The sequence below is a fragment of the Daldinia caldariorum genome (assembly GCF_022478825.1).
Source record: "Daldinia caldariorum strain CBS 122874 unplaced genomic scaffold F4812scaffold_2, whole genome shotgun sequence".
Lineage (NCBI taxonomy): Eukaryota > Fungi > Ascomycota > Sordariomycetes > Xylariales > Hypoxylaceae > Daldinia > Daldinia caldariorum.
In genome coordinates this window covers 3,018,652-3,031,030 of record NW_025953038.1, presented here as the reverse complement: position 1 = coordinate 3,031,030, position 12,379 = coordinate 3,018,652, and the positions used below count along the sequence as shown (strand labels likewise).

The following is a 12,379-nucleotide window of genomic DNA, read 5'->3' as shown; positions in this document are numbered from 1 at the left end:
AGAATAAAGGATGTAATAGTTGTTGATAGAGGTTACCTTTTGGGTCAAAAGAAACTACATTTTGACGGTAAGCAAGCTGGTAAAGGCCCACCTATTCATATGACCTCTACGGCAAGGCATTGACTGGTATTCGTAAACCAAGATCATATCAAAGTGTTATTTAATCCTCGTAATTAGTTCGCTCTGAGCTGCGCGTAGCAATCGATTAGACTTGATCGGTGTCCTTGTTGAAACTCGCCATGCCTAGATATCAAAGGAGAGGACAAATACATCTCGCTAGCATTATTAGGTACATTAGGGTTAGACTCAATGGCGTTCTCCGTCAAGTGAGAGAAGCATTATAGATATGATGTAGCCACCCTAGCAACCTGGTAGCCGTTTTGCCTACACCTGGTCGAGTGACCAAAGATGATATAGATTAGATAGAATTTAGAGAAATTCAGAGGAATTCTTTTTTATATGAGCCTATACCCAACTTGTTCTAGGCTTATAAGGAAGGAAACAAGGCACAGTAGGATTTAGATATGAGGCTATCTTTATAGCGATTCGCCGTATGTCCTCAAGTGCGAACTTGCTACAGTACTTTTCACATTTATATCAAGAAATCAACCCCTCGAAAAGCCTCAAAACATATTACCTTAGGGATTGTCCGAAATTCTCAGCTAAGTGTGTATATAGTGCAGTGGCGCTTATACGTTATGTGGGCTGTAAAAACAGGATACCAGGTGGTGAGCTCTCGCTAGCCAGCGGTTTCCCCAAGAGGCAGATTTCAGAAGAAGAAATCCAGTAGTACATATATTGGCCCTGTCACAGGTTGGCCAGCTAATTCAACGAACATAGCTACCTACCTAGGTTATGACTTAATAGTCTAGAATATGTTTAATTGTACAACACGATGCAGGAACAAGAGCAGACTGTCACGTCGCAGAACATGAGGCAGGGAAACAACTTTGTTGCTCCGCGAGGAACTCTAATTACAATAGCTTTGAAGCCAAAGCTATATATAAAACAACTCCCTTGTTCCCAAGGAGCCTCAAGCGAGACTCCTGGCACAGATGAAACTAACAAATTGGACCTTTCCGTATTATTAAGTGTCTGTGCGCACAGAACTCGAGCGAGGACATTGTAGTTAGCCCATAAGGGACGATCGTTACGACCTATTTATCTTAAAGTTACATTAGATTTCATACGTAAGTGCAGTGGAAAGACTTTGCTCTGCTACTACTCATAACAGTCAAGCCAAGGCCGTATACACCAATGCCGAAGCAACTGCCCAGAACCCAAAACTCTGTACGCCGACGCTACTCTTAACGGTGCTGGCTGCGGTACTACTGCCGGTCTCGGAAACGGCCCCTCCAGTGGCTGTCGTGGACGGAGAGGGCGTAGCTGGAGACGAATGATTACCTTGGTTGCTACTACTGTTACCTTCACCGCCGAAAATCTCAGGGAAGAGTATAGTCGAATTCTTATCTTCGATGATACCGTTTATGATGATAGCTGAGCCATTAAGCACACTTTCAATCTGTTCCTCGGTACACGTGGACGTGTCGTATATGTAACAGAAGTGCACATGGTCCGGGGGGTCCACGTTCTTGATCGCCCATGTGTCGGCCGGCCCATCTGTAGCATATTCGGCAGTTTCAACGAGATCGACGGTACCAGTAGCGATGTCCTTGTTGAATAGCGCGCGGTGGAACATCTTATATGCCGTCTCGGGTTGGTAAGCTGGCACTTCGTGACCTGCCTCATACACTCGCGAGAAGGAGAAATTACCGTATTGCCGGACCTGTCCCCCGATGTACGTGTCGTTGATAACGATACCCGTGTATCCAGCGCTGCGGAACTTATCGGTATTCGTATAGTTTACCGCCAGACTGACAGCCTCGCCACCTATCCAATTACACGCGAAGTCTCGGTCACCATACATCAGGTGCACTTTTATCCCATTTTCGAGTAGGAAAGCAAGATCCTCAACCCAGCCCGGCCGAGGGTAGTCACCGATTGATCTGAAAGCGTAAGAGACGGCGCTTGAGGACTGGGTGAAATTCAGGGGAACCCCCAGCGCTCTCTGGACGTGAGGTTGGTTAAGGTAGAGATTATAGAACGAAGCCGGGAACGGGTTAGGATCAACCGAGGCGTAGTCGTAGTAGTTACGCCCCGAATAGTCGAGATAAGGGTCGCGGACGTTGGTCGAGCAAAATGTTTCGGCATTTGAACATACCTTATTCACAGTATCGTTAATCCCAATGTTGTCAGGATCATACACAAGTGCCAGGACTCTACAGTCGTTTATCTGGTCACGACAACCACCAGGCCTCTCGAGCGCGTCAACCATCTGCAAATAGACAGTCTCGTTGACAGTTTGAATGCCGTATGTATTGTTAAACGCAATGTGTGGATACGCAGGCCATTGTATTTGGCGGTCGATGCACGAATTGATGAGGATAAGCGTATCGAGATGAATGATGTAATTCTCGCCATCAGCATCATTCCACGTGCCGTTCTCAATCTTCTGGTTCTGCTCCTCAAAGAAGGCGGCGAACTCTGGGCCATACCGGCCACCATATGACTCGGTGGCAATGCTCACCCTCGAGTCCTTAGGATGATATCCCGGAAACTCCTGAAACCAAGTCTGGGCGAAGTGCCAGAAGGCAATGGCTGCGTTACGACTCCCTCTGGCAGTTTGGTTTCTGTTCTGACTTGGGTACGTGCCAACCAGGAGAGTGGAATTTTGTTCGGGGATCGGGTCAGTCTCATCGAGCTTAGTAGTTTCTCCAGTAACCAAGTTCTCAGTAATATTTTGCAGTGTGTCGTATGATAAGCCTACTTGAGTCGGCTGGTCAATGAACAGCATGTTGACTTGGACGGATTAGTTACAGTACTTTTCACATTTGATCAAGATAGGAAATATTTGAGTTATCGGACTCACCGTCGGTGTTCCATGCCCACTCGCTCAAGGTAGTCGAGTTAGAGTCAGAGTTGACATAGCAAGGGCCATTTTCGGTAAAGAGCCCGTATAAGGAGCTAGAGCCAGGGCCTCCGTTGAGCCATATGGATAACGGGGCTTCCTCGGGGTCATTTCGTGCTTCAAAGAACCAGAAAAATGTGTTGATAGGATATTCCTGCACCTCACCTAGGTCTTCAAGTGAGCCTGGCGGAAGGTAAATGTACCCAGCATAGGACTTAACCCCTGGTGTTGTTTCGCAAATGCCGGGCTTCGATAGAGATTAGATTCAAGTTTTTGGGTTCAGCATATATGCAGGTTAAAGGATACTCACTTCCTTATAACTTATCGTAACCCCATCACCAAATTTAGATTTGAGTACTGTAACGCCTTCAGGGGTCGGTGGAAACTGGGCTCGAACGTACGGGACCAGTACGGAGAGGCCGACGGCCGCACGAAAGCCCATTGGCAACATCATGAACGAGGTTGAGAAAGGTATGCCCGTTATAATAGAACCTGGGGGTAATCGAAAGCCATGTCTTATCTCTTATGTGTTTATATATGTCCATGGTGTAGGACTTGGCACGTTCCCCGCACCCCGTCATAGATACTTACCCTACCTAGGTAGATTTCTGATTGCATCGCCTGGAACCTTGCAGGCTGGTTTGCATAAATAAGGCTATCTCCATGGCATGGTGGTGGTCTCCGGGGTGCTCATAACCGAATAATAGCTAGCCGCGCAGGACTGCATCCAAAAGACCCAATGAGGCTGGAGGCTCGCCTCAATGGACTTGCATATGGCGTGCTATACACGACTCATAGTAGTGGTACACTTAGGGAAGGTTACATTAGAGCTGGATATCAACATGGATTTACGAGAGCTACCCCGCCTAGAGATGAAATCTAGAAGGCTGGCATTTTGAAGAACTTTCCCCTGGCGCAGTGAACCCTGTAGATAATGCCAGGAATGATATGAAAAATGTGAAGCTTAATATTAGGCCAAGGAGAAAAAGGCGGTATCCAGGTTCAGGTAGGGGTATTCGACCACGGGTAGATAGGTTAGTTATCTTAAAGCAGTATTAAGTTATGGTTTAGTTGACGCCAACTTCTATGATAATTATAGCTATTAAATATGTCTTACACGCCTATACACGGCATTATTAATAGGGAACCATCTCATGGTAATCCTCAAAATACAACGAAAATATGTCTTCTTTTTTTTTTTCGCTCTTATTTATATTCCACCAAGTCCTTTTTAAATAACACCGCCCTGGCCTGGTAAATGACATCCTCTCCAGCGCGATAGAGGTCGCAGTCTTGCCTTTTCTGTCCAATAGACATATATGGCTATCTAAATAATGCCAATCCAAATATGAGAAACTTTAATAACCCTATTCCTTTTTGGATTCCCATGATTGCTGTATTGTGAGCCAATCATATATATATATATATCCGAGATCCTCTCGTATAGGTGATATTTTCTATGGTAAACCTCAAACCAGTCATCCCACTCAAGGTTCAAAAATAATTGTGACCTTACGCTCCCCAATATCCCCGGTTTATATGTATAAAAAAAGAAAAAAAAAAGCGACAGATGCTCCAACGCTAGGCAAGAAAAAAGAAAAAGTTCATCACTATTTCATATGGCCCAGCTTCCTCTCCGAGCCCGAACACCCCAAGCCATTTCACCAGTTCCAGAGTCATTAAGAACGGGGTGTTGGCGCGCCCACTCTTTTATGTAAAGTTTTAAGGCAATCCACCGAGGCGGCTTCGGTCTTCTGCGGGACCTCCTCTCATCTTCTTCAGGAGTACGTAGTACTGTCTCCTCACCGCCGTCTAGGTCAGTCATTGACTTGCCCTTGGGCATGCCCATCTCCATTTGCAGCATAAAACCCTTATCAATTTTTATGTGATCATCCTTGCGCAGCTCCTCAATGTCAATGCCGCTGATCTTGCTCAGTTCGCCATCAAAGGCGCGCGCGGTAGCGGGATATCCAAGACTAAGATAATTGTAAACCTGCGTAACAAAAGCATCATCAAATTCAGCCGCGATTCGCTCCTCGAATTCCTTGCGCGCCTTCTCCTTCTTCAGTCGCTCGTCTAGTCCAGAGAGTATATGAAAGCTCCTTTGTTGGCCAAGGATTGTCGGGGATGTAGCTCCTGGCGATTGCGCACCGCTTATGACACCGCCTATACTCATGGATGCGGTGAACGCAGCAGAGAACGGGTCCTGTGGAGAATTTGGTTCCGGCGGCGTCATGAGGAGATTAGGTCCTGGGTGTGTCTCTACAACGTTATTGGCCTTAGCAGAACAATATCCACGCCATAACCCCGTGGCCCCTGTAAGATCTCGCCGCTGTTCAGACTTTTCAAGGGTACAGTACTGATGGCTGGGCTCCATACGTGTCTGTTTTGGGCTGGGGCATAGGCGGAATTGTAGATTACTGCCGAGCATGGGTGGCGAGGCAGCCATGCGCATTTTCCGCATCTGGGGATCTTCGGGTTCGTTGTTACGGAAAGCAAAAGGAATTCCAAACGGACTTGCACGGAGACCAGGTTCCGGCGGGGGCGCAGGAGAGGGTGCACGAGGTTGCGAGTCTATCCTGGCTAGTAGGGCCGGCGAAGGCGCGCTGATTATTGGACTCGGAGCATCTCTCATATCTTCGTCGAGAGATGTCCGGAACGCGGATGTCGTCCATAACGGGTCTGCCGGAGGTGGCGCTATATCAATATGGTCCAATTCGTCAATACTCATACTCTCCTGCCTTGCTCGAGCTAGCTTTTCGGCATGGGCTCTCATTTCCTTAATTGCCCAACCCGGCTCCGACTCCTTACGTCGTAGAAGCCGTGATGTTCCGTGCCTCAATCTTTCGTCCAAAGCTAAAGGGTCATCATCCTCGGAATTATCTCTGACGAGGAAATGTTCCACACCCTCGGGTCGCACGCCGTTGGGGAATGCAGCCATAGCCGCTTCGAGCTCACGCTGCCTGTGCGCTTCCCTAGCGGCTACCGCTAACAGATAACCCGAGAACTCCTCGTCGCACGACTCTCTCCTATTGCGGAGCTCATGGTGTCTGCTACTCCACGAATCACCACCGACGACATCATCCTCATCCTCATTCTCATCGTCCTGTTCCGTGGGAATGCCATTAGACAGAGCCGGGACTCCGATATTGAGGACTGGTGCATCCTCGTCATCGTCATTTTCCTCGGAAGACTTATCTGACTCGGATGATAGTATTGTGTCAAGTTCGGGAGTGTATGATTGTCGCGTGCCCCTTCGGGTGTTTGGATGCGGTTTCATAGACTGTTGTCGGCGTGGGGTTAAGTAGCCGTCACCTTCACCGGTAGCATGCGGCACGCCGGTAACGGCAGGCCGAGGTGCTGCTTTTCGCTTGGATTTCGGAGCATAGATGTGATTCGTGCCAGGAGTAATATCCGTCTTATCTATAGGTTTAGTTGCGGGCCCTGGTTGATCGGCCTTTTTGGATCTTCTTGTCGTCTCAATCAACTGCGGGGCAAACTTCCTCTTTGGTTTCTTCTGCGATTGTTCCAATTGTCTTTGGTCACGTTTGTCTCCTAAAAATGACGGTGCGTATGGGGATGTCGGCGAAGGGTCCGGTGTCAATTCAGCGGTTGGGCCGACGGGATTCTTTCTACGAATGCTATTGTTGTTCACCCTATAAGAGTCGAAGGTCGTTTCAATTGGAATGGGAGCAAAGCGCCGAATGGGTTTGACTGGTGGCGCATCCGGCATTTCGATGTCGCTCACCTGGACTGAGGCATCTCTTGTAGGTCTTCTAGTCGAACTAACGGTCGAATCCGGCGGTGTTAAGGTTACGGGCTTGGGAGTAAGCTCTTGCTTCTTGTTTGACGACGACTTCTTTACAGACTCTTCGACGAGCTGGGGAGCAAACCGACGGCGGGGTTTCGCTGCGGGTGCGGGTGCGGGTTCAGGCTGAGTTCCTACGGGAAGAGCTTCAGAAGTTGAAGCATCACGCATTTGTTCTTCGCCGGACGCCATTTTTCAGCCGTCGTTTAAGCTACCGTCCGGCTACTGGAAATTAGACGACGGGAATAGAGGACCGAAATAAGCAACAGGGTAAAAAAGCTACAATGCCCCTAAAATCATGTGTGGCCGGGTAGGGAGATAGAAAGTAGATGCGGGTTTTTTTTTAAAAAAAAAAGAAGAAGAAAAAGAACTACATGGAACGAATTACATATAATTCCTATCGTCAATGTTATCGTCCGGACAAGGAGAACAATAAAAAAAGGAGAGAATAGGTAATAGTTAGTTCCGACCCAGAACCGGGAACCTAAGATCAGATAAATCAGGTATTATTAAACCCCAGCTGGTTTCTAACCCCGTGACGAAAAGATGCCATGGACCCGAATCCACGCAAGGCCATAAAACGACGCACCGCTAGTTTACATTTGAAGACTCCGCGGCCTCCTCCGAGCAGTGGGGGAAGTGGATCGTGGGTGGAACTACGGAGTTAACAGAAAAGAAAAGAAAAAGGACAGATGGGAATGGTAGGAATGGCAGGAGCACTTGGACTGCGGGCAGCTGGGATGGCGCTCATCTTAGTGGGCTTCGTGTTTGCACACAGATGCAGCTCATGGGCAATTGAAAGATAGCGGTTCTTTCTAGTGGTGGGTGGTGTTCGATATCGACCTAGAACGTTCTGTAGTGGCTATGGGGGCTGAGTGGCTAAGGAAAAGGTACATTAGGTACTATGTACAGTACCTTATGTACCTGGGTATCGATATATTATAGGTTAGGTACTAAGGTACTAAGGTATGGATGCCAGATGGAAGTTGGAACAATTAAAGAATGTACATCTCAATGTACATACGGCTTCGCAAATTTGCAAATTGTAAAATTGCAAAATTGGCAACTTTAATTGATAGTTGGGACCAATTTACTTAGGTAGTATTTGGGCGGAAAGCAAAGAAGCAGAGAACCTTCCATTGTCTCTAAAAGGTAGTATTGCTGCATAATAGGTAGTGGTCTTTTTTTTTTTTTAATCCAACTTTAACTCTGCATACAACCTAACCAGACTTGCTGGAGAGCTTTCTATGTTCTACCTACTTTCCCACATCCCCTCGCGCAAGGGACTGGGACTGGGGATAATCAACTCATTTCAGACTCTAACTTAGCAAAATAGGTTAATACCTAGAGACAATTACACTATAGATAATACCCATTACCTGTGTATCTTATCATCTTATATTAGTAGATGTAACTATAACTATATATAATATATTATACCTGAAGAACCGGATGCTATACAAACTATAGACACCTGACAGATATGCAGTTCTCTTCCAATGCACCTTTAAGGCACCAAGACATATATCTAAATCACTCTTTACTGACCGACAGTCTGAAGGTGAATTTAGATGCTGCTGCTATCCTAAAGGGGGCGAAGGCTCCTTAACAGAGATGCGGAGTTGTTGTCCAGTATCTCCTGGGTGACTTCGGTTGCTTAACACCGAGAGAGCATCTTGTTTGCTCTGGCGCATTTCCCCAGGTTTACCCTCCACACAACGGGGTTACATGTAGGTAGGATATGTAGTGAGCAAAATACCCAAGACATCGACAGGGGGCGTGGACAAGTCCAGCACCAAGAGAAGTCTTGACATAATATAATATGCACGCCCAACGCTCTAGCGGCCCGAATCTTCAAATTGGTCCCGGATTGGATGGATTAGCCGAATTTAATCCTTTGTTCCGGTAAAGATTCATAGTTACCACAAACAAATATACTAACTACATCAATAGATAAGAGCTTGAGAGTAGAAGTTGGACAGTTCACACAATAGTATTGAGTAGACAGATTAGTTAGTCTAGGTTCTCCCTATGTGTATAGCAGCTCAACGAACGATTTAAGCATTTACTCAACCTGTCCTCCGCATGACCTTCGTTGTGCGGGTCCGGTGCACATATCAATTTCGATCTCAAATCCGCATCTCTGTTAAGGAGCCTTCGCCCCCTCCCCCTTTTTTTCATATTAAAAATGGAAAGAGCAAAGGCTAACAACGAACCGATCATTGCATACTAGCTACCTTGTTGGAATGGTAAGATCTGCTTTTCGCGTGCGTAGAGGATATCCTATGCTCATAGTGAGATAGAGGATTCGAAAATTGGCTTTATCATTAATTACCTTGGATGTGTATCATGAAAAGATACTTGGAGTTGGGTATACTGCTTGGGTTTGACGACCGTCCGATTTCCACAGGGCTTGCAGACACCAGTCTGGATTTTAGCTCCTCTGCCTCCGGTATTTTGACCCAAGGGCCAAGAGTCCTTGGGCAAATTCTGCGAAGCTCGTTCTACCGTTAGCCCTAATAATGAATGGGTGGGATGCCAAGAACAGCGTCTCAACGATTGGCTCTTCTAACAGTCACATTGCAGAGAATAGGACGGTTAAGTCTTCAATACTTTGACCGACTGTTCGGACCGCCTGGAATAGCTCCGGGTTAACATAGCCCGGCAATCGCATTGGCTAGGCTCAGGCACGCGTTCTCCACGTTAGGTTACCTAGGTACGCAAGGAAGATCTGTGGAGAGGAATGTATAGTTAAGGTTATCTTTGTGATTGTTCTTATCGCCTTTTCCCCTTTTTTAGTTTGTCTGATGTCCTTTGATGCTTTGAGACTTGCCCTTAAGATATCATATCTCGACAGTTAGGCCTTGAGTGTGAGATCTCGATTACATGCCGATACTAGCTCCCTCCTTACTAGCTAATACCGTAGTATTAGTGTGGTTGGAGTCGGTGTCTGTTTAATGGCGGCTAGGGCCGCATAGATGTGAAAAAGAAGGGTAGTTTCAGTCTTCGTTGATCGGCAAAGGAAATTGAATGGTCGGGCACCTTCTACCAAGTCTGCCTAATAATGAACGTGGGATTCGGAATTCCTACCAGGTACAATACTTGTTACGCTTTATCGAAAATACACAGTTCGCAAGCTGGAACCCGGGGGTTTTTGCCCTTAGATGCACGTGTGCAATGTCACAGGAACAGATGGGATGGTCATAGCTTACCGTCTTACGTGTTAACAGCGGGACGCAGGCGCGAGATGCGGTGCTTGAGATGACAGCTCGTTTGGGGAGATGAAAGTGGAGGAATACGATCTCGGAATAGGGGCTGCTTTTTTTTTTTTTTTTTTTTTCCCTCACTCGAGTGGTACAATACGATTGGCGACTCTACCCGTTGGGACACGAAATAGTGTTCCCGGCGCGGTGTTCTAATTTCAATGGCCTTCAAATACTAAAAAAGGGTAAGAGTTTTCGCGAGCTGATCATCTCGGCCCGAGGCCGTTCTCGTTGTGATAGAAATGTCTGAGATAGCAGTGCGCTGACGGCGCATATTCTTACCGGAATACTCCCAAGTCCACCAAATGAATAGGTATTTCGACAGATACCCGTAACCCGACCAGTAGTCTGACCAATCTATGCCGGAAACAAGGTAGTATGGTCTGACGTCCTACTTATCTTAGATGGATACATGGTATCTCCTTTGAGACTCAACAAGAGGCTCTAGAACACGCTTCGTCAAGTAGTACACGAATACTAGGTAACCTAGGAAATCGCACGTAATTTGATTTGAACTGGTTACTGGCTACACAATCAACGCCAAAAAAAAGAAAAAAAGAGTAGCACCCAAGTCACCCGAATGCCTAAAAAGGTATCCCGTTGTTATCACATGCCATATGCATGTCTCAAAGTTATGCCGCACTCCTGATAAGAGTTGACAAGGCATCGAGTTATTAGGCTGTAAGACAGGTAGTAACGCTGCTTCTGTTAGGTTTTTCAACAAGATCCATTGGTATGACGAGCTAATACCTACGCGGTCCATCATTGGATACTATCACGAAGATCACCTACCGGAAAATGATGGTTATATAGACTGCGTCCTGACAACATTAATCAAAAAAGAGAAAAAAAAGAAAGGGCAGGTTGATAGAAAATCTTGCGACCTACATATGAGGAATCTTGGCCAAATGATGGGACTCTATGTATTAAATACACATAAACGACAAGATCGGCGCGTATGAGCACAAGTGCTTAAGTACATGGTAATTTTAGATCCAACGATCCAATAGCAATGACGTACGTATGAAGATAACTTGCAAAGCTAAATAGGTTCAAAGATTTGATTAAGTTGAGAATAGAAAGGTAAGTTTTATATAACTACCTAAACAATTTCAATAAAAGAAACGGGATAGTAATATCTTTCCAATGTCTTATCAGTTCTTATCAATTACTTGAGCGCAATGGGTACCTAGGTACCTAATTCCATTGGAAAGATAGGTACCTAAGTACCTCTAGATAGCGGCAGGTAAAAGGTAAATGTGGGCTTGAATATAAGCCACCAAAGACGGCAACGATAGCGCCCGCCCCTTTTCGTATCGTCCAGAGGCGTTAATAGTAAAAGAATAGACTAGTTAATACAAGAAAATGTGCTATTCCAACCTAATTTGTTATATATTATATATGCAAAGTATCGTACATTGGTAACAGGAAAGCGTGATTCTCGTCATTGCGATAGAAATAACTCAGGAACGTTCTCAAGAGGAGGCATTAAGGAGATCTTATCTTCAAAGCTTCCATGCAAATACCTTAGGTATCTCCCTAATGCTAGGTACCTGTAGTGTGTGTTCTCGCTCCCCGGACCCAGTCGGTTATCTGCAGGTCCAGATAAACCCTGTAGAAACGTTACCTAATTAGTCAAAATCTTGATGGGCATGCTGGCTGGGTACGGTATCTAGGCCGCTAAACTTTTTATGTCGGAGTACGTCTGACAAAGTAACTGTGCAGGTGATAATCAAGGTTTTGGGGGGGGGGGGGGGGGGGTTGTGGTACATGTTATGTATGAGATGCTACTGGATATAAACCACATGCCCGTCTCTGAATTGGCAAAGACCACTTAAATGCGGGTTTTCTAAGATAAGGTATAGATTACAAAAAGTATAGATATGTACCTAACCTATATAACATACAACCTTATATCTACAGGAAGGTAGAAAGGTAGGAAGGTATGTGTAAAGGTATCTTATCACACAATGAGCAACCTTGCATTCTTTACTTTTCCATGATCCTTGCCGCTTTCTGTGCAGCATGCAGTTACGCTTAACATTCTAGGCTATCTAACTAGGTACTACCATCTGCCGTCTCCGCCCCATGCCACCCGGCGCGTGGTACTTTTTTTATTTTCTCCTTCACTCCGTCTTGTCTAGGTAGTCGCCGTACAAGCACCAAGGAGAATGTAGAGTAGAGCACCAATCGGACAAGGATGATGACCCGGTCTTAATCCCAGTGGTCATGCAAATATAATTGATTGATTGAAAAAAAAAAAAAAAAAAAAAAAAAAAAAAAAAAAAAAAAAAGCCAAAATAAGGAGGGGTGGATTTGTTGTGTTTGGTAGGGTTTGTT

General features: G+C 45.9%; 2 protein-coding genes across 2 annotated transcripts; both read right to left on the bottom strand.

The window, feature by feature from the left end:
• Nucleotides 1-937: 937 nt before the first annotated feature.
• On the bottom strand, nt 938-4,000 carry F4812DRAFT_415835 (carboxypeptidase S1-like protein B). Its single transcript, XM_047933008.1, has 3 exons — nt 3,279-4,000; nt 2,930-3,215; nt 938-2,859 (listed from the first exon to the last, which is right to left on the bottom strand). Exons 1-3 carry the CDS (start codon nt 3,420-3,422, stop codon nt 1,235-1,237), a joined length of 2,055 nt encoding a protein of 684 aa, XP_047794183.1. The 5' UTR covers nt 3,423-4,000; the 3' UTR covers nt 938-1,234.
• Nucleotides 4,001-4,583: 583 nt separating this feature from the next.
• Nucleotides 4,584-6,701, bottom strand: F4812DRAFT_449731 (uncharacterized protein; the record flags this gene model as incomplete). The annotated part of the gene is made up of 1 exon (XM_047936008.1): nt 4,584-6,701. One exon carries the CDS (start codon nt 6,699-6,701, stop codon nt 4,584-4,586), a length of 2,118 nt encoding a protein of 705 aa, XP_047794182.1.
• Nucleotides 6,702-12,379: the final 5,678 nt, after the last annotated feature.

Coding starts and splice junctions, on each gene's coding strand:
- F4812DRAFT_415835 (XM_047933008.1), bottom strand. CDS start 3,422: ATGATGTTGCCAATGGGCTTTCGTGCGGCCGTCGGCCTCTCCGTACTG. Junction 3,216..3,278: donor TTACGATAAGTTATAAGGAA/GTGAGTATCCTT, acceptor TCTCTATCGAAG/CCCGGCATTTGCGAAACAAC. Junction 2,860..2,929: donor GTGGGCATGGAACACCGACG/GTGAGTCCGATA, acceptor AATCCGTCCAAG/TCAACATGCTGTTCATTGAC.